We start from the raw sequence: 22499 nt of genomic DNA, 5'->3' as shown, positions 1-22499 counted from the left end.
CCCATTTTTAGTTAGTATTTTGAAAACTTTGCATGAATAGAAGGTGTAAAAACAATTTTATTGACCAATTATCACTTGAGGAGCTCAATCTGCCTGAAATTGAGAAATAAAAGTCATGTTCTTTCTATGCATCATTATCACGTCACAAGCTAAAATCCTACAAATCAATATTTTTAAATTTCAATTCACTCCTATTCAATTATGGGAACATTTTTTCTTACCACTTTAACCCAAGGCACCACCCTTTTCAACACTTGACACGTGTTCACAGGCATAACCATGGTTCCACACATACAAAGCAAATAATTAACTTTGGTTATGCTCATAGACACATGTCAAATATTTAGAAGAGTGGTGAATGTACACCTTAGGTTAAAGTGGTGAGCAAAACTATTTCCTTCAATGTTACATTGTAATCACAGCTCTCACTTAGTCTACCATTTCTTGTCTCCCTCTCTCCTTCGTATCTTCTATGTTATGTGCCTAAGCAAACTCCATCCACGAATGAAAAATGTAATAATGACACTGACACCACTGAGCATAATATAAATAGTTCAACATCTGAGCAAAAGTGGATCAAGGAAGATGGGTAGGGATTAACGAGAATTGCAGCCAAACAATGCTTTAACTCCATTCCATACATGTGTTTTAATAATTTCATAAATTTTGTTACACAATAATTTCTGGTTTGGTTAGTGTTCTTTTGTTAATTAATGGGTTTATGTGTAATGATTCTAAAACTTCATGGGGTGTTAGTGAAATTTTCAAAACCTCAAGGATTTAGGTGAAAACACGAAATACACAAATTCCCAGACGAGAAAGATTGCCCCAATCTCGGCGACCCACGTAGAGTGAGAGAGAGAGAGAGAGAGAGAGAGAACTATGGGAGACGACGAGAAAATGAAGAACGAGGCTCTCCAGATTATCGGGCAACAACAGAACTTGCCCACTCTTGTCGTCTTCGATCTCGATTACACTCTCTGGCCCTTCTATTGCGAGTGCTGCGACGAGGATGAAATGCCATATCTCTATCCACAGGCCTCAGCCATAATGTTTGCTCTCAAAGACAAGGCCATATCCATGGCTGTTGCTTCAAGGTCTACAACTCCTGATATAGCCAAATCATTCCTTCAAACATTGGGCATCCACTCCTTGTTTGTGACCCAGGTTTGTCGTGACCCATTCAACTTTTCTTTTTCTTTTTCTTTTTCCTCTATTGGTTCAATTTCAATTGCAATGTTTCTATATTATGCATGGTTTCTTTCTTGGGTTTCAATTGCATTTTGTGTTTTTGTTGTAAAAGAATTGTGGGTATGTTTTCTTTGAACTAAATGGTATTTGGGTTTTTGTTTATGCAGGAGATTTTCTCCAGTTGGACTCACAAAACAGAGCATTTTCAAAGAATTCATGCAACCACTGGGGTGCCATTTAGCTCAATGCTTTTCTTTGATGATGAGGATAGGAATATTCAAACGGTAATTTATCTGCCCCCTTGTGCAGCCCTCATATTCACATCTAGAACCCATATAAGATTGATTATGTTAGGTACATTGGGATGAAATGATTTGGATTTTGAGTTTTGACAATATAATGTCATGTTTTGTGTTTGAAATGATTAGATTCTATGATTCATTTGAAATTCATCTCTTTATTCTTTTTCCTTTCCTTCTAATTACAAATCCTTATTCATAGCCCTATCAAGCAATTCATCTTTATAATGTAAATTAAATTAATCACTCTTTCAACATGGACCCTTAATAAAGATAACTATAATTTGATACATGCTAAGTGTGTTACATTACATGGTATTTGCAGGTATCCAAAATGGGTGTAACAAGCATTTTAGTTGGTAAAGGGGTGAACCTTGGAGCTTTGAGGCAGGGATTGTCGGAATTCTCTCGAAAGTCAGCTTCATCTAGCCGGAGGTAGTCGAGTTAGTTTGCCCCCCATTTTGGAACTGTAATGCTTAGTGGCATATGTAGTTGCTATGTTAATAATTCATACGAATGAGAATGTGATGTATTGTAGCTCGAATACAAAGTTTATACATGCTTGTGTGCCACCAAATGTAACTATCATTCATGGTACCTCAGATACATTCAACTCATTGACTTGTCATTGGCTAAATGGTACCAGATTCTTATACAGTATGTTGGAAGAATTCATTTATGTTATCTACTTTGAATGCAGATTGTCTATCTTTTAGATTTTAGGACAGTTGATGTTGTTGAGGTCCAGCATTTTATCTTGCCTCTCTTGTATCTTGCTAGTTATTCAAAGTAATGATCAATTTGGAACTCTGCATAGGATGCTATAAAACGTGCAGGTAAGGATATCTATTCTCACAGAAAAGATGCATTCTGCTAAATTCTCACCAAGTAAGAGAATTTTTACATCAAATGTATTCAGGACTTCTTTGCATATACTTGTTTTGATAAAAAGACAGGTAAACTCCTGAACATCTTCCCATTATTTTTTTGCTCGATTTTATTAAGACCAGACACCAACTGATTACATTTGGTTTAGCATTTCAACACATAAATTAACCATCAAGATTGATACTTCCAGTTAACTGGTGTAATTAACACAAGAACAGTAAGAATTGTAACAGGCACCTGTAAAAAGCACATGTAACGCACATGCTTTTAATCTTCCGGAAATGCTCTCAAATACCACTATTTATGTAGCAAAGTTCTTAAATAGTACTATTATTGTGGCAAATTGACAATATCGACAGTATGGACATAATATTGATACTTTATTTATGTCATATTAAAATATTTCATGTCGAAATAATGTAACAATATCGACGGTATCGACATCTATTATGGGACTATTTGCTTCAGTTTTGATGCTATTTCAATATTCAAGAGCATTTCCCTTGATCTTTTCTAATTGAGAGCATGCACGCGTAATGCATCCATATGAGAGCAAATGTAATTCAATGTTTGACTAAGGAAAATCGTTTCAGAGATTCAGTGTTCAGAATGCACCAATTTAAAGTTGTATGAATTGTTAAAGTTGATATATTCAAAAGTTTTGAAGAAGAGAAAAAAAATGTTTTTCAAGAGGAAAGAGTTCGCAACATAACCTTAAAAATTGAAGAGACATTAGCTGAAGCATATAAGCAAACTAAAATTACTTGCTTACAAGGAGAAATCAAATTTGTGGAACTTGTTCTAGTCATAAACAAAATACTTACACGCATATGGATCGTCATACACAAGCTAAAAAATCCATGGTTAATAATTGATGTTCTGAATCATATATTGGTTATGAGCTAATTGTTGAGGTCTCTAAATGGAGATCTTCGGTCAGAAATTGCTTCAGATATCTTCATCACGGTAGGCGTACAAACATTCTCTTGTTCTGGGTCAACAAGCTCATCATTCCATTTGACATCCATTCTGGAACCTTTGTTGTCAAAAGAGAGCATTATCTTATCCAACATGCTCGTCAGTTGTTTATCTGTACTGGAGAACTCGCCGATCTTATCACCCAGCCCTCCAATAAACACCAATAAGTTTTCCTTTTCTGATGACAACTTAATGACATCTTCAAGTAAATTTCTTCTTTCACTTTTTAGCTCCTCAATCAAGGCATCTGAGTTTATCAGCTTTGTCTTCATTTGATTAGTTAGTCTCTTCACTTCTAGCTCTTTTGTTTCCAGTTCAGCTTCAGCCTTCAATGCTTGTTGTTTTGACTCACACAAGGATGTTTGCTGTGATTCCAGTTTCTGCTGTATATTACAGATTTCCTCCTCAAGTTCCAGAGCCATCAACTTCCTTTCTTCAATTTCAAGTGCAGCCATAACCTCAGCAGCAGTGATTTTCTCCCAAGCTTCGTGGATCAGATCAATTTCTGCCTGTTTCTCAGCTAGCTGTGAAGAGAAAGAATCTAATGAGCAATTAAACTTATGTTCCAAGGACTCCACAAGCTGCATGAGATCATTCACTCTCTGGTATTTCTGTTCTACACGTTGGATGAGCTTCTCTTTCTCATGCTCAAATGTTCTCTCTGCATCAATTTGTGCCATCACAGCACCTGTGAATTCTATCCTCAATGATTCTTGCTCTAGCCAACTAATCTCTTTCTCCAGCTGCTCTAAGTTCTTGTCCTTCTCTCTAGCAATTTGGAGAAATATTGAATTCTCTGATTCAAAAGACATTTCCGTCTCTGTCTTTACAGAATTAGCATCCTTTGTATCAAACCTCTCAAGCTTCTGCTCCAGTAACACAATCTTCTGCTGGAGGTTATCTATTATTTTGTCTTTCTCTTCAAAAATACAAAAAAGACCATTTTTCTGTTGCTTGATGGTTTCCCCGACATCTACCTGTGCAAGAAGAGAAGCTTCCAACTCTTTACGCATTCCAAGACTTACTTCAAGATCACTTCTTAAGCGCTCTGCAATCAATTTCCATATTTCCAATTCAAATTCAATTTCATTTCCGTCACAGATTTTCTCAGCCAACTCAGTATTTGTTCTCTCCAAGGCATCATTAACTTCTCTAAGTTCCCTTTCAAGAACGCTTTCCATCTGCGAAACTTGCTGATTCAAGCAAAGTTCATCCTTTTCACACTCTTCTTTGACACCTGTCTGTACTGTTGTAAGAACAGCATTCTTCCTCTCCAGCTGCTGCATCAGTTGAGAAATATTTTGTTCTTTCTCTTTTTCACGCAGATCCATTTCAAACTTACCATTCACAATCTTCAGTTGAGCCTCAGAAATTCCAAGTTTTAAAACCAATAACATGACAGAAAGCTCCTCATTTTCCAACTTCAGCTGCATACTTAGAGAATGACAGGCTTCCAACTCCATCTTGAGCTCTTTTATCGTTCCATCTTTATGCTCTAGCTCAGACAAATAGTTTCTCACATCACTTGTCATCTTTTCTAGTTGAGAGTTCCATTCAGCTCCTTCGGCCTCGTTTGTTGTACTGTCCCTGTGCATCTGCTCCACTTCCATCCTGAGTTCTTTTAAGGCAGCATCTCTACTCTCTAACTCAGATCTAGAGTTGTTCAGCTCCACTCTCATTTTTTCCAGTTGAGAGCTACATTCATATTCTTTAGCCTTAAGATTTGATGTGCAGTCTCTGAGCATCTGTTCCAGTTCCATCCTGAGCCCACTTATTGCTGCATCTTTACTCCCTAACTCGGACTTATGTTTGTTCAATTCCCCTGTCATACTTTCCAGTCGAGAGCTCCATTCAGCTTCTTTAGCCCTATGACTTGCAATACAATCTCTGTGCATCTGCTCCAGACTTTTGAGCTTGTTTCGCAGCTTTGCGAGAGAAGGTGAACCTGGTGCTGCTTGGATTTGGGCTTCCTGCAGTTCTTTGAGAGAAATTCGCAACTCCTGATTTTCTTGCTGCAGCTTCCCTGTCTGATATTCCATTTCTTTATAAAATGTCTCTTTGGTGCTTAGAGACTGTCTTAGAGATGCAATTTGTTTGTCCCTCTGAGCAGTCAAGCATTCCAGTTGCGATTTGGCATCCTCGCGCTCAGAAAAGACATCCTCAAAGCGTGTTTGGAATTCAGAAACTTGAACTTCCAGATACTTTCTCCGGCTTTCTTCATGAGCCAGGGCTTGGTTGCACCTCTGCAGCCGGTTTTGAAGATCATCTGAAATTCTGGTTTGAGAATCTAAGCTTGTCTGCAATGAACAAATCTCATCAAGCAATGAAGACTTCTCCATCTCCCATTCCTTCTTACTTGCCTTGAACTGTTCTCGGACCTTGTCATGTGCTTCTTCTAGATGTCTGAACTGCTCCTTTTTCCATTTTAGCTGATCTTGAACCTTCTGATTGTCCTCCTCTAGTTTGAGTATCACATCATCTCTCTCTCTTAGTTCTTTGGGTGCATTAGCTTTCTTCTCTGCTTCAGAAATTTTTTTCTGTGAAACTGATAGACGGCCTTTAAGGCCTTCAATCTCTTCTCTATATGCACAGATTGTTTTCTCTTGATCCATTTTCTTCTCATTTGCCTCATCTAAAGCCAATACCATCACTCTGTTTGTATCTTCCAATTTTCGGTACTTCTCATCACTACCAACTCGAAGTTTATCGTTTGCAGCTCTAAGATGTTGGACTATGGACTCTTTATCTTTCAAACTGCATTTAAGTTCTTCACACATCTGCTGTGCCACAGAGATTTCCTCTGCCTTCTCATTTAGTTCTTGAGCCTGCTTCTCAATTTTCGAACTTGCCTGCTGGAATTTAGTGAGCTGCTCATTGTGGGCTTTCCTCAAGTTTTCAGATAATTCTGCTTTGCTTTTATATTCTGCCCTGACCTTCTCAAGCTCAGCTTTAACTTTGTCCAGCTCTTCACAAACCTTGTCCATATTCTTTCTTTCAGGAGTATGAATTTCCAGATTACGAAAAACGACCTGTTTTCAACAAAAAACATAACTTAAATATATAAGCGGTCTCAACAGAATAAGAATTGAAAACAATGCAGCTAAAGTAATAGGCCTGGAAATGGCAATCATGCTTGGACAGCTCCAGAACCATGAATCTCTTTCTTTCTGCCCTTTCCTTTCCTTACGAAACGAACCGGAGGCTTTTTTGTTTCTAGTAATATTAATACTAATAAAGAATGTCAAGAATTTAGCTCATACTAATATGTGATTCTTTCACTCGAATAGGTGAATCTTGCAGAAAATTTGTGCAGTTGTAAGGATGTCAAAGACATTGATACTTCAGCAAAAGATGAAACATTTGTGTTTTTAGTTAAGCCGTGTGAATAAATGTGTCTGGAAACTCAAATTAACTCCTAGAAAATAATGAGGACCAAAAGGAATCCAAGGATATTCTGAATATACACGTATATGGAAGGAAAGGAACTGATAAACTGAATGATCTACAGCTATAAAGTCATTGTCAATTCTTTGGCTCAGACATTGTTGTTTGGCCTTGATCCAGAGAAAAAATCCCCATAAAATCTGAATATGGAAAATGCATGCTTTGTTTGTTTGGTGAGAAAATGTGAGAAACAGAAAGAAACTAATATCTTGAATCTTTCAAATTTCCAACTTGAGGAAGCTAATACCTCCCTTGTACTGAGCCAAACACATAATCAAAGCGAAAATAAAACCCAACAGAGGACAAAAAAGAACAAATCAAGATTTCATATTTGTTTTGTTTTCATTTTCTTCTTACTGTTAGCAACCAAACATAAAAATCAACGAATGTAGAAGTGACATGGAAATTAAGAACTTAGAAGCATATAAAAGCATAAAATGAAGCAGTCCTAAGTCTCCGACTTAACCAAACCAAGAAATCACAAGAAGCAAAAGAGAAATGTAGCAGAAATTTCAAAGAAAATAAGATAAATCTAACATAATAATGAATGCCTCAGTAATTGGTTTCAAAGGAAAATACAGGAAGGAAAAGGTTTTCTTGATAATTCTTTCAATTTCCTGAGATTTCTCACTGACCGAACAAGTTTTTGAGAAAAACAAAGAGAGCCCAGAAAGATACCTTGCTCGGAGACCATAGATTCTTCCTTAGGCGAGGACTTAACGCAAGTGTTGTGAAGTTTTCTGGTTCTTTGTGTTGAAGAAAGAAAGGAAAAGCAAATGCGAGAATAGAAAGAGAACTAGCCGTTAAGACTCAAGGGTGGGCTTTTAGCCTTGGTGGATTTTAAAATGTTTGGTACGGAATATTATCTAACGGCCTTATGGTGTGTTTCTAAACGGCGTTATGTTTTTATCTAGCCGTTGGTATTTGGGACTGGATTTGGATGGGCTTTCCAATACGTAAGAAATCATTAGGGTTTGGATCCACTGGGAAAAGAGGGATCGATTTCATTGTGGATAAGATATAGAGGTAGGAACTTAGAACAGAAGTTTGGGGAAAAAAAACCAAGATTGTGAAGGATAAAAATACAAAGAAATCTAATCCCCTCTTCGAAATTAACACATTGTTAATCCAATCAAATTTCAGGTTGAGCTCGAGGTATGAGTTCAACCCGTCCAAATACAACTCAAACTTGCATGCGGGCAAGAGATCTTGCCCTTGGGTTGAAACCATCGGCCAAGATTGAAACATAACTAAGTCAATTTCACCCAATTTTGACCTATCTTTCACATTTGTTCCGTCCCACTCAACGCCAAGGGAGTTCAGAAACCACCTTCATTTTACCCAAAGAAGGCATTCTTTCTGGAGAAGTTGTGGGCTTGCCAACAAAACCATGGTGGTAGTTGTTTCCCAACAAAATTTGGTTTTCTAAGGAACCTCGAAAATCCTTGGTGCTTCTCTTGTGGTGTTTACCATATGGTTGGAAATGGATTTCACCCAAATGTTTCAACAATCATTGTTTTCCTAAATCTTTTGCTGAGGAACCATGAGAAATGTTGATGAGAAAATGGTGCTCCGATTTTGAAGGAGAAATTTGAAAGTAGTTGCAATTTTGGGAGGAGTAGAGCTTTTGTCGTGGGAAAGAAATATATTTTCTCAAAATTAAAGGTGAAATGGTTGTAGAAAATTGAGTCAAACTGACCCTTGTTTTGACAAAACAAAAAAACTGACCCATTTTTTAACCCAAAAAAAAAAAAACACTGACCCATTTCATCTAACAAAACAGAAAAACTGACCCATTTGAACCAACTAATAACTAATTACAATTTAGACCCACGCTTTTGATTAAAGAAAGAAATGATTAGTTTTTATATAAAAGAAAAACAGACCCAAAATTTATTAGAAACAAAAACTAAGCACGCCTACAACCGTCAGGTCTACAATGAAAAATAAAATAAGATGAAAACTCATTACTTTATTACAAGTTAACCCAAAATCTAGTTAATTCTCTTTTCACACTACCCTCTCTACCGAAATTCTTACTGTTAGGCAGGCACTGAAACTCAAAAAGAGGTAATGTGTGAGTGCGTACCAAGAAACTAGTTTTAATATAAGCCACAAACAAATGACTACAAAAAGCAAAAGCCCACACAAGTTGAAGTTATGATAAGAGGTTTAAGAACACAACCACATGCTCTACCCTATTGTCATGGCAAGTTAATGACAATTACTATTCACATGGGAATTTTATTTTTCTATATGAGATTAATAATAATAAAAAATTAGGTTTGTATAAAATAAAAAATAAAAAAAGATTTTACATTTTTTGGTAATTTTTCAGAATTTTTTACTTTTTTTTTTTTATACTGATGTCGGCGTCCTTAGACAACATCTCAGGCTATTCTTGTTTTCGAAAGTGGTCAGTCTTTCGTGGAACCCACGACCTGCCCAAGCTAGATTTGTGCGATGGAGCGAATTTCTTCAACTTGGGGAGGTCTTTTGTCCAAACTAGACTTTGCGGTGGAAGTGCTCTTAGAAAGAATACAAAAAGCCAAAGCTGGAAGCTTTGCTTGTTTGTTGAAAGTCAAAATTTGATTAATATTTGCTAGCTAGCTATGCATTGGGTGGCACTGTTTTTCTCTTTCAAGGCGGCCTTTTGGTCTAACCCTTCCTTTTATTATCATGTAACGTGCCAATTTGCAAAATCAACTGTTCCTCTTTTTTGTATCTATTAGGCTGTCAATATGAGGAACACTTGTGGATTGATCGGAAACCCCCATTACCTCTTTTCATAATGCGTTTCTACTAGTTCTAATTTCTTTTTAAAGTGTTTTATGCACTTTTCATTTCTACTAAAAATTTAATATTTCATAAAGAAGTTAAGTCAAAATTTGATTTACACTCACATCAAGAGTTCGATTTTCATTCTTCTCTTTTCGTATATCTTATTTGCATTCTTTCAAATAAAGAAAAAATGGAAATATAATATGATAATTGTGTATCTACATCATTGAATTTTTTATATAAAGAAAAAAAAATGATATGATAATTGTGGGATTGTGTAGTTATTTCGGTTCTAAGATGGATTTAAGGGGTACAAGGATTTAAACTATTACATACATTGACCTGGTCTTCAACACCACCCTATCATGTCCATCAACCATCACCGTCCTCCTCCGCCACCTTACCATGGCACCACCATCGCCGCCACCCCTGCTACAACCACCTTGTCACGGTCATCATCATTACTATCCGAACAACCACCATAAGAGTCACTAAACACCGAGTGTTTATTCTCAGTTGGATTAATCAGGCATTTCCCTTTCATCGTTGGGGTCTTAAGACATGCCACATTTGACTATGAATTGCTCAAGTAGTTTCCTTCAGGACTTTGATTTTAATAAGAATTTGTGAGTCACAACAAATTCATATCTTCCCGGAAACTGTGATTAAAATAATAATAAAAACTCGTAAATATCTGAAATTAGGGAGCTAAAAAAATTCAGCCAAAGCTTGAGCAATTCTTCAATAATTTAATGCAAAGACCTTAATATAAATACAACAATCATGGTCATTTTGTAATTTTCCTAGAAGCTTGATCCGTCGGCTGACCTAGTTTACACGTGTCAGTAACTTGCACCGCAAACACACGCAATGATTGGGTTTGTAACCACCACGTCAGCAATTTCGGACGGTACTGGGCCTCCACTTGTCATTAATTAAAAATTACCCCATTGATTAGTCCCATATTTAGATCAGATCTTAAATAATTTGGGGGAGCACAGTAAGATCCATGCTCCGCCGGACCATTTGACCAGAAAGTTAAGATCGTGACCGTTGAATGTGCCACGATAAAGGTTCAAGATAAAATGAAAGTAAAAAACAAAAGGGAGAGCTTCTATTATAAATTCAGAAGGAGAGGTGGCATTCTCACTTGGTTTCTCAGAAAACACAGAGGGAGAGGGGAAGAGGAAGAAGAAGATGATGGTGATGATGGGGGTTGGGAAAACCCAAATAAGTTTCTCTCTCAAAAATTTCTTCTAGGTTAACCACCGTCGTCTATCGCCTGAAGTTTGGGTTTTTTTTCCGGGCAAAAATGACCGATTTCACCATTTGGAGTCTCGAAAAATTCTGACTTTGTACTTGATTTCGTGACCCAAGTCTTCCCTTTTGATTTTTTTGGGTGGGTTTTTGTTCTATAAGTCAGATTTTACCAGTATGAAGACTTAAAATTTCTGGATTGTTTTCTGGGTCTGTCAAGTGCCAGTTTTCTTGGTAACTTTGGACCTAAAAGCGGGTATTGGGATGAAATTGAAGTATTCTTTGAATTTTTCTATTGGATTGTTGTGATTTTTGGAGTTTGAGTAAGTTCATTTTGGTTTTTTTTCTGTGTTTGAGTTTGATTCTTGAGAGTTCTCTATTAATAGAAAGTTCTCGCCTTGATAATTGAAATCTGTGATCAGAGATAGTCCAAATTTGCTAATTCAGTGGACGAAGTTTTACCTCATAGATCAAGGACTTTTTGCACTCTTCAGTTTTGTTTTGAAGATTTTTTCTTTTTTATAACCTAGAAGATTGCCTTTTGTTTTGTTCTATCTTAACCATTATTGAGGATAGTGGATTTGTTGGATTGAATTTAGTTATAACTCTTCCTCGTGTGATTTGCTTTTGCTAGGAATTGAAGTGATCATTTCCTAATACAGTGGTTGCTGCAACAGGCAGGAACCATTTGCAACTAGCAAACTCCTTTTTGGGCTTCCCATTCTTTTGGTCTCAAACTGAGTCTCTGGCCTTCTACTCTTTTTCCCACAATTCTTTGCCTTCACAGAGAGAGGTGCTGGACCATCATCTTTTAGCTTCCTCTAAGTTTGGGTTCGGAAAGGGAAAAAGAAATGGCAGTCTCTTTCACTCGTTTTTCATGGTGTTGGTGGGGTGGGAAAGAGAAAGAGCCTGCTAATAATGGGTCTTCTCTAAATTCTTCTTTTGAGTGCGGTTTTGGTGGTCTGAGGGAACCTGGAACTGTCCAATTCCCTTCAGTTAAGGGCACGAAAATGGCCTCGTCTCCCAGAAAGGTTAAGAGGAAGTGGCAGAGTAGAGAAGAGAGGAGGATTGATAGGGAGTATGATGTTGTTATTGTGCCATCGGATGGTGGAGGCTGTTTGTCAGGGTCTGAATCCGATGACTCGGACTGGTCCATAGGGTGGTTGGAGCCTCATGGCCCTGGTTTCCAGAGTGATGATGAATCGGATAATAGTTTTGCAGTGCTGGTCCCTTGCTACAGCCCTGGTTGCAAGGAGGTGGTGGAGGGTTCTAATAATGAGCTTTTGAGTGCCATCAAGAACCTCCCAGATGAGTTCTCTTCTGGTACGAGATGTTGCTCTTCTAATTCTTTTTCTGTCCTTCTTTCATTGTTTAGTTATTAGGATGTTGCTGACTTTTGTTCCTCGCATATCTTGTGCATCTACAGCTTGATTAATTATTGACTGAAAACAACCTTTTGGAACTGTTGAGTAATTTAAGTTAATTGACTTCTGTGTTCTTAATAGGCCAGACAAAATCTTCTGTTAGGTGATCACTTGGTTCTTGGCAAGAATAAAGTTGGATTATTCATTTCATACCAAAATAATTTGGTCATTCCATTTTGGGAATTCTTAGTCAATTATTGTCATAATGAAGAAATAAATCTGTCACCTGTCTTGCTGATTTTAATATTTATGTGGAACAATTGTTTGGTTAGTATCTAATACTGAAAATCAGTTAGTGATTAAGATATCCTGTTTTTGTCCATTCCTGTAAATGCACAACTTACTTTTGCGGCTGCAAATCTCACAACCATCACAGCACAGCATATATGGGGAAGTGGAAATGCACTGTGATATGCATGATATTGTTGGGACCTCCTGTCCCAATTTTTTAACGCTAGTCCAACCGGTTTCGGGAGTCATTTGCCTGGAGCTTCAAGTGGATTGATCAGTCACTTAGATAATCCTTATCTTGACAACCTGCTCTGGTTGGCAGATTTCTTGCATGACCCTCACAAAACTCCAAGAAACACTTAATGTTTTGACCCTTCCTTTATGAATGGTGTGAAATTACATGAGAGCACGTCCAAAGGACCTGCTAGTTGAACATGAGAACAAAATCACTGAACTTAAAATCTGATTCATTTGCATTAGGATCGAAAATGCTTGTTGGTTTCTTATATGTCATCTTTTTTAAGTTATGCTTTCTAGGCTCTTAAAATGTCATCTGTGCTAATCTGCCTTTTGGTTGTATATGCAGATTGCAAGAACTATATGGAACAGTGGCTTTCTTCTCTTCAGAACTTTGACGCCTAAGACTAGCTGATATATCTCAGGATTGGCCCTATTTTGATGAGTTCTTCATTGTGCGATCTTTTTGGAAGAATCAAATCTGTTACATAATTGGGTAAAAGTAGAAAATAATTTAGAATGGGATAGGCCCTGCATCAGCGTCCTTCCTAGAAGCGCAGAAGATTAACATCCATCAGACTTATGAGGATAATTATGAAGCGCCTTTAATTTTGAAAGAGCTGGGAAGACCCTTCTTGTTTTCCAGCAATGCTGCATGCTAATAGTGTAGCATCCTTCTACTACCAGGCGCACATCATCCAGTGCAAAGAGAAATGTGAAATAACCATGGAGTCGGTTTTTTTTTTTTTTTTTTGGTTGTAAATATGGATTCTGTGAATATGATCATATATATGCTCTTAGCTTGCTACTATTGTAAATAAACTCTTTTCCAGAAGTTAATCAAGGGCCAGAAATCTACTGAATTTTACAGTAAACGCTAAGTTCCAAGAATTTTGTTGGTGGGTACGTAATGTGATTGTGATGCTCTTCTTTCTTTTATTCTCAGCCCTTAAATCGCAACCACTTGGGCTATTATATCTGTTTAAAAGAAGCATAGGTCATTGTGCTTTGTTTAAGGCACTGTCACTTTATTTTAGAGGCTCATTTGTTATTATTGCACTCACTTGGCCCAATCTGAGCCTTCAAAAGAAGCTCATTTTCAGGTCTTTTTTTTTCTTTAATTTATTTTTTTGCGAAACAGTAGAGATTCATTTTCAGGTCAATTACGTGGTAACTTTGAGCTTTTTATTTGTATGAGTGGTAACTTAGAGCTTGTGGCCACATTTTAATTCCGGCTCTGTAGCTCTGAATTACATGACAATGATGAGCCTTTGGATGTTGGTTTTAAATTTTTTGTCTTGTCAGTTCTTCAAGTTGCAAAGAGGAGCAATTGATTCGTTTTTTTGGTAGTGGCATAGCCTTTTGTGGCTTTATCTAGTGAGACTGAAACTGAAAGTGGACCACATAATTGTGATTGGAAGATATTTTAATTTGGGGCAGAGATGAGATTAATGAGTCCATCAGTGGCATTTGTTGACACTCTGCAAAAAGTGTTTTGTTCATAGGTTCTTTAAGAGCCCTTTTCACCTAGTGGAAGAGAGAATGTATTTGGCTTGTGGTGGGGATGCTCTTGGTTCTCTCTCCTCTTTCTCTCTCACACACACGCAGTTATTGAATTATGGGAATACCTGAATTTTGGTGTTGAAAATTTAACCAGATTTCTGTAGTTAGGCTTTTTTCAGTGGAGGCTAAAATAATTAACATGACATCCATCTATTTGGTCAATCTTAACATACATAACACAATTATACATGGTAGACTCTAAATTTTGTATTAGAATGTATAGAAATTTGAGCAATTTCTTTATTCATTGTCGATTAACTTTTAAGCGTGTTGAGAATACACAATTATACATGGTAGACTTAAATCTTGCATAAGAACATAAAGAAATATGAGCGATTTCTGTATTCATTATCGATTAGTTTTTAGTTTAACATGAAAGACTAAGATTTTATATTGTAATATAAATGCTTAGACTTTATCCCAATTTGTTTTGCTTTTTCTATCAACAGTATTCTTTTCCCATGTCCGGTTCTCCCTCATTTCATCATGCCAAAGATAAAGTAAAGCACAGCATCCCTCCAAAAATAACAGAAATACCTGTCCCTTCCCTGCCTCTACCAAACTGATTTGGGCACCCAAACGTCTCCCATTATGAATGGGGTGCCTTGGTCAAAATTTGGGTTGCTTCTTCCTAAAGACTATTTTTAAAAGGAAAATCTAATCTAATGTCGGTTGACAGATTACTTGCACGACTTCTGCACCAAAATTCATAGGAAAATTAAGATTATTATTTTTCCTTAAACAAAAGAACACACAAAGGGTCTAGGGCATTAACTTGCAGACCAGAGATCTTATTAGTTGTGTGTTTGAGTTTTAGACTATCGCTTGTACTAAAAAAAAACACCTACACAAAGCAAAGGCAGAAAAAAGTCACTTGTCCAGGGTGTCTAAGCAAAAAAGAGGGTGCTCTTCCCACCCTGGCAAAGCAAACATGCCACTTGGTCTCATATTATTTGATTGGCTTCCTAAGATTTAAAAGAAATAAAAAATTGTACATCTTTATGACTATTGGCTACTGTCTTCTTCTTTTTCATGGAACTCTTTTTTGTGTATTTTTTTCTTCAAAAGGAAGGCTTTGACAAAATATTCGGACCGAAGTTTGCTCCCCTCCATGATCCTAAAATTAGAAAGTTGGTGGCACATTCCTCTGTTGCGCACGTTCTTTCTCAAACTCTGTGTTTTCTTTTCATTTTTCCTCTTTGATTCTTCAAACCCTCTTGCTTTTTCTTCCTGAAAAACTCCTCTAGAAAGTAAGTGATTTGTGTTACATGTCGTTTTTGGTGTAGAGAGGCAGAGAAGAGAAAAGGGTTGCATGGTTTTGGTCTCTGGAGAATAAGAGAGATCAAGAAAGATGTTGCAGAGAGCTGCAAGCAATGCATATTCATGGTGGTGGGCCAGCCACATCAGAACCAAGCAGTCAAAATGGCTGGAGCAAAACCTCCAAGGTACCTAATCATCTAGTTTTCAGGATCTTTGTTTGTTTGTTTGTTTGTTTTCTAATTAAGAATTACTCTTGATCTTTATATCTGCTATCTGATTATGTTCTATCTTGTATGAACCTTCTTATCTTGGAAATGTAATGTAAATTGTATTCTAAATCATTCTTTCTGGCAATCACATCTCTCTTGTAAAAAGGTGCCAAACTTCAAATCTTCCGAACATTTCATCTGATATAAAAAATAATGATAAAAATTGGATGTTATGTTACAGTTTCTTTCTCCCCTGTGCTTGGAGGAATTATCCTTCAAAAAAAGAGCTGTGGTTTTCTTTCTCCAAGGCCATTTGCTCAATTTATATCTGCAATGTATTTGAAGTTGTGATTGGAGAAAACCTTAAATGTTGTTTCATTTTGTTGTGTAAGGTAGCAGATATTCCAACCTTTTCCATAAGAACGGCAAGTTTCAATATGATTGAAATTTTGTATGCATTGTAAACCCTGGAAACATCAAAATCAAAGTTAACAACAAAAGTCTTATGTGAATAAAATAGTTCTGATCATATATTTGAGTTGTGGTGTCCCCTTTGATACTTTATTTTGTTTTTCGCTTACCTGAAAAGAAGTTGTATATGTCTTCTGGCACTTGAACATAGTATATGGGAATTGCAGATATGGAGGAAAAGGTGCAATATGTGCTTAAACTCATTGAAGAGGATGGAGACTCTTTTGCCAAGAGAGCAGAAATGTACTACAAAAAGAGACCAGAGCTGATACACTTTGTTGAAGAAACCTACAGAGCATACCGGTCCTTGGCTGAACGGTATGATCACATTTCAACAGAGCTACAAAATGCCAACAACACGATTGCTTCTGTTTTCCCAGAACAAGTTCAGTTTGCCATGGATGAAGAAGATGATTATCCCTCACCCAGAATGCCAAAAAGGCCTCCAGATATCTCAAAAGGGAATATCCCAAAGGTTCCAAAGGGTCCTACTAAAGATCTAAAGAGTCTTCTTACAAAAGCAACAGCTAAAAATAAACTGCAGCCTCAGAGCTCAATGAAAGCAGTAACTGCTAAAGCAGTTCCTAAATCTGGCTTGAGCAAACCTCAGGCACTTGAAGAGATTGACAAGGCTCAAAAACAAATTCTGTCCCTACAAACTGAGAAAGAGTTTGTAAAGAGCTCCTATGAAAATGGACTTGCAAAGTACTGGGAAATAGAGAACCAAATCAAGGGAAAGCAAGAGAAAGTATCCAATTTGCAAGATGAATTTGGTGAGGGAATGGTCATTGACGATAATGAGGCTCGGAATTTGATGGCAGCATCTGCTTTAAATTCATGCCAAGAGACATTGGCTCAATTGCAGATGAAACAGGAAAGTACAGCTGAGGAAGCAAGAATTGAGTCACAACGGGTTAAGGATGCCATGAAGAACTTAGAGTCTCTTAAGAATGAGTTTCATCATGGTCAAATCAATCAGAAAAAGCCAAATGCACAGGATGAATCTGTGAATGTAGTAAATGAGAAAAAATTGGACCAGGAAGCGGACAGTGTGACACAACAGAAACAGAAATTGGAGTTGTTACGAGATAAAATTAAGGAACACTACGAGGCTGGGCCTGAAACATCTCTCACTATTACGGAAATGGCAGATAAGATTGATGAGCTTGTGAATAAAGTGATCAGCTTAGAGAGTGCAGTTTCATCACAGACTGCTCTAGTCCAGAGATTAAGAAGTGAAAATGACGAGATTCATGAACAAATTCGAATTCTGGAAGATGATAAGGTAAGTCTCATTGATGGCAAGAAGGACTTGAGCAAAAAGCTGAAGGAACTGGAGGAAAAGTTGCATCAAGTCCAGGATCTAAACCAAAGTGTTGAAAACCAGAATGACAATCTCCAGACACATTTTACTGAAGCACATTGTAATCTTGGTCACATTTCTCATAAACTGCGAACTGTGAAGCCAGATGAGGTGGTCAAGGTCACAGGCTCATCAGAAACGAAAGAGGAATCTCTCGGGGAAGCCAAGTTGCAAAAGCAGTTTGAAGGAGAAGAAAAAACAGTTAATCCTGATGATGGCTTCAAGGGACTGCAGGAAGCAAAGTCAGGAGAGGAACTGAAGGCTACAGTTTCACCGCAAAAAGATGAAGAGCCTCGGGCTGAGGTGAGACCATCAAAAAATTCCACAGAACATAAAGAAATACCAAATCCTGCTGATGGTTCTGTAAAAGCTACAGATGTTCTCCATACTGCTGGCGATCAAGGAGAAGATGTTTGTCAATCCCTGGAAATTAATAACGAAGATAAGAAACATCTGGATAAAGATGACAAGCAAACTTCAGTGCAGCCTGTGGATAATCTTCTCAATATGGAACCAAAGGAACAAGCAACAAGGAAAGAAGATGACAAGCAAACTTCAGCGCAGACTCTGGATAATCTTCTCAATAAGGAACCAAAGGAACAGTCAACAGGGAAAGAAGATGACAAGCAAACTTCTGCTCAGACTGTGGATAATCTTCTTAATAAGGAACCAAAGGAACAGTCAACAGGGAAAGAAGATGACAAGCAAACTTCTGCTCAGACTGTGGATAATCTTCTCAATATGGAACCAAAGGAACAAGCAACAATGAAAGAAGATGACAAGAAAACTTCTGCTCAGACTGTGGATAATCTTCTCAATATGGAACAAAAGGAACAAGCAACAGGGAAAGAAGATGACAAGCAAACTTCAGCGCAGACTGTGGATAACCTTCTCAATATGGAACCGAAGGAAGAAGAACCAGACTGGCAGAAATTGTTTTTGAATGGGATGGAGGACAGAGAGAAGATTCTATTGGCAGAGTACACTACAACTCTTCGGAACTACAAGGATCTCAAGAAGAAGTTCAGTGAAGTTGAGAACGACCTCTTTGAAACATCCGTCCACATAAAAGAACTGAGGAGTTCCAGTGCCATGAAGGATGAAGAGATTAAATCATTGCATAAGAAGCTGGATCTTCTGCTACAGAGTATAGGTAAAAATAAAGACTCAGAAGAATTTAAAGCTTTAGATCACCAGCAGACCCCAACGAGTACACCAGCAGATAAGAAAGACTATGATGAACTTGAGGGAACTTCAACTATATCAGCAATCGAAGAAAAATTCCGGGGCAATATTGATGAACTATTGGAAGAGAACTTGGATTTCTGGTTAAAATTTAGCGCTTCATTTACACAGGTACAACAATTTGAAACTACGGTAGAAGATTTGCAGTCTGAGATATCCAAGCTTGAGGAGAGAAGAAAGAAACAAGATGGAAGTAGTAATGCAAAATATTCTATGAAATCAGATGCACGACCGCTATACAAGCACCTAATGGAGATACAGACTGAACTAAATGTTTGGTTGGAAAAGGGTGCATTACTGAAAGATGAGCTGCAGTGCAGATTCACGTCTTTATGCAACATTCAAGAAGAAATAACAAAAGCTTTGAAGACAGGTGCTGAGGATGGCGACTTCAAGTTTACAAGCTACCAAGCTGCAAAGTTCCAAGGCGAGATTTTAAATATGAAACAAGAGAATAACAAGGTTGCAGATGAATTGCAAGCAGGATTGGACCATGTGAACGCACTCCAACTTGAAGTAGAAAAAACTATGGCAAAGTTGAACGAGGAGTACAGGCTCTCTGGATCAAAGAAGCAACCTCCTGCACATCTAGCCCACTCTGAGAGTCGGTCCCGAGTTCCCTTGCGGTCATTTATATTTGGTGTTACACCAAAGAAGCAAAAGCGATCAATCTTCGCCGTAGTGGCCCCTGCAATGCATAAGAGATACCAAGATTCGAAAGCTAGATCATCCCAGCAGTAATTTTTTTCCATTCCGTGCTGTTTGTTTTCTTTTCTTTCGTTTTGACTTTTAAACAGTATTTCTGACATATTTCCGTGGGGTTCTTCCTTTTCTTTTAGGTCTCCCTCTCTGTTTTTGTTTTTGATCTGGGAGGAATATGTTATTTGATTACCATACATGTTTTGTAGTTTGTAAGTATCAAAACAATATGAGCATTTAAGCCATTTGTTACCATATTGGCATGGTCATTTAACTCCAATTCTGCATATGTTTATTTAGTTCCAAATACATCTCAGTTCAAAGTTGATGCCACCATCACATGATTTCTTTCGCCATATTAGAATCAGATAAAACCCTATAAATCACAGTTGATGAGTTAATTTTCCTTGCCTGCCTTCAGTGAGCATGCAATTAATCACTCCAGCTCATTTACAGTTGAAACATCAAACACGAAATCGCAGGCTGCCAATGCACATAACAAAGACAGTCGTAGCCTTATACAGTGAAATAGAGTGCAAAGTGTAAAGCTTATCTGTACATTTTATTAGTAACAGAGCAAATTATAATATATCTTTATGCTGTGACCCTTCCAGCTGCCATCATGGGTCATCACTTCTAAACACACCATTTTCAGTTACTCTTCTTGTTTCACTTCTAAACACACCATTTTATTAGTAACAGAGCAAATTATAATATATCTTTATGCTGTGACCCTTCCAGCTGCCATCATGGGTCATCACTTCAAAACACACCATTTTCAGTTACTCTTCTTGTTTCACTTCTAAACACACCATTTTATTAGTAACAGAGCAAATTATAATATATCTTTATGCTGTGACCCTTCCAGCTGCCATCATGGGTCATCACTTCTAAACACACCATTTTCAGTTACCCTTCTTGTTTCCTCCCAACATGTGAACTGCCTGATGAAGACAACTCGTCATATAGAGAGCATAAGTTCATTATTTAGAAAAGGCACCCCCTCGCAAAGAGAAAGCCTCATGGATTTTCTGTATCCAATGACACTTCCGACACTACCTTCGCTCCTCTTCCTTTGGCTATGTAAAGGCCTATGTGATGCATTAGCTCCTGGAAGAACAACCAAACGATCAAACTTGAAGAGTTCTCATTGACAAAGCAAACCAAGGGAGAAAAGAAAAAGCAAGTGGAAATCTGAAGAAGTCAATCTTCTCTATTCCCCTCGTTTGTACCTTCCTACTGTTCAGGATTACAAATTTACACTTTATAAACATTCAATCTCAAGCTCAAGCCTGTCTTAGTCTTCTGTTTTGAAAGTACTAGTTATAATTGTGGCTATTAAAGACAAATGTTAAGGTATGCAATGTCAAAAGGGGAAAAAGAAAAGGAAAAAAAATCAGAACAAGACAACCACTAACGATAAAAAGATTTGATTGGAGGTACCTGGGGATGAGCTATAACATCTTTGGCAGTTTTGGCAACATCAACTGGAACATCAAAAGTGGCACAACCACGGGAATACACAATCACATCCTCCAGAGGGACAAGGAGACGACGATTTCTAGCAGACAAAGTGGTACATACAAAATCTAGCACACATATATCCGTGCATATTCCTACGACCAAGATCTTCACAAAAAAAAAAGAACAGAAATAACAAAATTAGACAGAAATAACAGAATTCCGTTGGCACCAACTAAATGAATCAACATCAAATAGAAATAGCACGATCACAGGTGGATGAACGCATTTCAGGGTTTAGGAAATGCGTACAGCTTTGATCTGATTACTCTGAACCCAATTGATAAACACATTAGAGCCATCTTCCTCAACTGAACCAAGAAATCCATCAATGCAATCTTTACGCCGAAGGGTCACATTTCCTTCATTCTCCAACCATTTCAGAGCTGTGAAGATAATTATATAATTAAGAGAGAACAACAAACACAACGAAATGCCTGAAGTATATTAAGCCAAGAAATATTTAGTAGCAGCTGCAATAATTGGGGGGGGGGGGGGGGAATGAATGAAAAGAGGAAAAAAAGGAAAAAAAGGGCACCTGGGACTAGCTCTGATTCTTCAGTTCCAACAATACAATGAGGAGGGTAAGGATGCTCAGGAATGTCAGGGTGATGGGAATCAAGGAACGCGTAGACAGGCCATTTTCTGTCACAGAAAACTCTGGCAAGTCTCACTGATTCATCCACCATTTCAGAGATTTGCTTATCAGGCTGTCTTGGTGCCTATTGTATATGCATAACATGCCCACATATATAAATAATAAACCCCACAAAAAAGGTTCAAAGCTTTCTATGAACCAAGAATTTAAAGAGGCTAATAAATCTAAAATCTTATTATTTTTCATAAACTGGATCATGAGAAAAACAGTGCAGAAGGGGAAAAGGGAAATTACCAAATTGCCAGCACCGACGGTGCAGAAGCCATTAACGACGTCGACGAGGACAAGGCCGGTCTTGGTGTCACCGGTGAGATGCAGAGATTCTTGGTGCACCGGAAGCTCCTCCTTCAACAAATCAATCGTCTGCACACCCATTCTTTTCTTTTCCTTTTTCTTCTTTCTTTCTGATAAAGATAAATATGAAACAAAGAGTCAAGTGAATATGAAGACTTTGAAAATTGAAAGCTTTTTTTATTAAATTACAGAGGATAACGAAAGCTGTTTCAGACTTGTGCGTGAGAAACTGATTATATATGTACCCAATCAACACTAACAGGGGAAGGTAGGAACCAACAAAATATGAACGGTTTTGCACCGTTGGATGTTTGGCCTAAAACGTTTCTTATACGAATATGGCAAAATACCAAATGAGAAAATGCAACAACAGTTATTTTATTTGTATTTTGTATCAGAGACAAAAACCTCAAGGACCAAAAGAAAGAGAGACAGAAAGATACAAATAAACTACCTTGGATTTTGGCTTTTGGGTTTATTATGTAT

The 22499-nt window shown here is 37.5% G+C and overlaps 5 protein-coding genes across 5 annotated transcripts; 3 read left to right on the top strand and 2 right to left on the bottom strand.

Moving 5' to 3' along the window:
* The first annotated feature begins 820 nt into the window (after nucleotides 1–820).
* On the top strand, nucleotides 821–2150 carry LOC110766003 (uncharacterized). Its single transcript, XM_021969262.2, has 3 exons — nucleotides 821–1167; nucleotides 1359–1475; nucleotides 1816–2150. Exons 1-3 carry the CDS (start codon nucleotides 883–885, stop codon nucleotides 1927–1929), a joined length of 516 nt encoding a protein of 171 aa, XP_021824954.2. The 5' UTR covers nucleotides 821–882; the 3' UTR covers nucleotides 1930–2150.
* A 915-nt stretch (nucleotides 2151–3065) lies between these two features.
* LOC110766001 (basic helix loop helix (bHLH) DNA-binding superfamily protein) lies at nucleotides 3066–8392 on the bottom strand. The gene is made up of 2 exons (XM_088254018.1): nucleotides 7479–8392; nucleotides 3066–6385 (listed from the first exon to the last, which is right to left on the bottom strand). Exon 2 carries the CDS (start codon nucleotides 6338–6340, stop codon nucleotides 3281–3283), a length of 3060 nt encoding a protein of 1019 aa, XP_088110144.1. The 5' UTR covers nucleotides 6341–6385; nucleotides 7479–8392; the 3' UTR covers nucleotides 3066–3280.
* A 2327-nt stretch (nucleotides 8393–10719) lies between these two features.
* On the top strand, nucleotides 10720–13605 carry LOC110766005 (uncharacterized). The gene is made up of 2 exons (XM_021969264.2): nucleotides 10720–12161; nucleotides 13080–13605. The coding sequence occupies exons 1-2, from the start codon at nucleotides 11690–11692 to the stop codon at nucleotides 13133–13135; spliced, it is 528 nt and encodes a 175-aa protein (XP_021824956.1). The 5' UTR covers nucleotides 10720–11689; the 3' UTR covers nucleotides 13136–13605.
* Nucleotides 13606–15301: 1696 nt separating this feature from the next.
* Nucleotides 15302–19820, top strand: LOC110766006 (protein NETWORKED 2D-like). Its single transcript, XM_021969265.2, has 3 exons — nucleotides 15302–15423; nucleotides 15580–15738; nucleotides 16401–19820. The coding sequence occupies exons 2-3, from the start codon at nucleotides 15645–15647 to the stop codon at nucleotides 19580–19582; spliced, it is 3276 nt and encodes a 1091-aa protein (XP_021824957.2). The 5' UTR covers nucleotides 15302–15423; nucleotides 15580–15644; the 3' UTR covers nucleotides 19583–19820.
* Nucleotides 19821–20004: 184 nt separating this feature from the next.
* On the bottom strand, nucleotides 20005–22243 carry NIC1 (nicotinamidase 1). Its single transcript, XM_021969266.2, has 6 exons — nucleotides 22229–22243; nucleotides 21954–22123; nucleotides 21600–21783; nucleotides 21314–21447; nucleotides 20984–21169; nucleotides 20005–20650 (listed from the first exon to the last, which is right to left on the bottom strand). Exons 2-6 carry the CDS (start codon nucleotides 22092–22094, stop codon nucleotides 20561–20563), a joined length of 735 nt encoding a protein of 244 aa, XP_021824958.1. The 5' UTR covers nucleotides 22095–22123; nucleotides 22229–22243; the 3' UTR covers nucleotides 20005–20560.
* Nucleotides 22244–22499: the final 256 nt, after the last annotated feature.

The sequence above is a fragment of the Prunus avium genome, chromosome 6 (assembly GCF_965620075.1).
Source record: "Prunus avium chromosome 6, drPruAviu1.hap1.1, whole genome shotgun sequence".
Taxonomy (NCBI): domain Eukaryota; kingdom Viridiplantae; phylum Streptophyta; class Magnoliopsida; order Rosales; family Rosaceae; genus Prunus; species Prunus avium.
Note: the sequence above shows the minus strand (reverse complement) of the source record. Positions and strands in the feature narration are given on the sequence as shown.

Bases quoted from the DNA above. Each gene is read 5' to 3' on its own strand.
- LOC110766003 (XM_021969262.2), top strand. From the start codon at position 883: ATGGGAGACGACGAGAAAATGAAGAACGAGGCTCTCCAGATTATCGGG. The intron at 1,168-1,358 runs GTTTGTCGTGAC...TTGTTTATGCAG, and splicing joins ACTCCTTGTTTGTGACCCAG to GAGATTTTCTCCAGTTGGAC. The intron at 1,476-1,815 runs GTAATTTATCTG...TGGTATTTGCAG, and splicing joins AGGATAGGAATATTCAAACG to GTATCCAAAATGGGTGTAAC.
- LOC110766001 (XM_088254018.1), bottom strand. From the start codon at position 6,340: ATGGACAAGGTTTGTGAAGAGCTGGACAAAGTTAAAGCTGAGCTTGAG.
- LOC110766005 (XM_021969264.2), top strand. From the start codon at position 11,690: ATGGCAGTCTCTTTCACTCGTTTTTCATGGTGTTGGTGGGGTGGGAAA. The intron at 12,162-13,079 runs GTACGAGATGTT...TTGTATATGCAG, and splicing joins CCCAGATGAGTTCTCTTCTG to ATTGCAAGAACTATATGGAA.
- LOC110766006 (XM_021969265.2), top strand. From the start codon at position 15,645: ATGTTGCAGAGAGCTGCAAGCAATGCATATTCATGGTGGTGGGCCAGC. The intron at 15,739-16,400 runs GTACCTAATCAT...TGGGAATTGCAG, and splicing joins GCTGGAGCAAAACCTCCAAG to ATATGGAGGAAAAGGTGCAA.
- NIC1 (XM_021969266.2), bottom strand. From the start codon at position 22,094: ATGGGTGTGCAGACGATTGATTTGTTGAAGGAGGAGCTTCCGGTGCAC. The intron at 21,170-21,313 runs GTACGCATTTCC...TTTTTTGTGAAG, and splicing joins AGAGTAATCAGATCAAAGCT to ATCTTGGTCGTAGGAATATG. The intron at 20,651-20,983 runs GTACCTCCAATC...TTGTTCTTCCAG, and splicing joins ATGTTATAGCTCATCCCCAG to GAGCTAATGCATCACATAGG.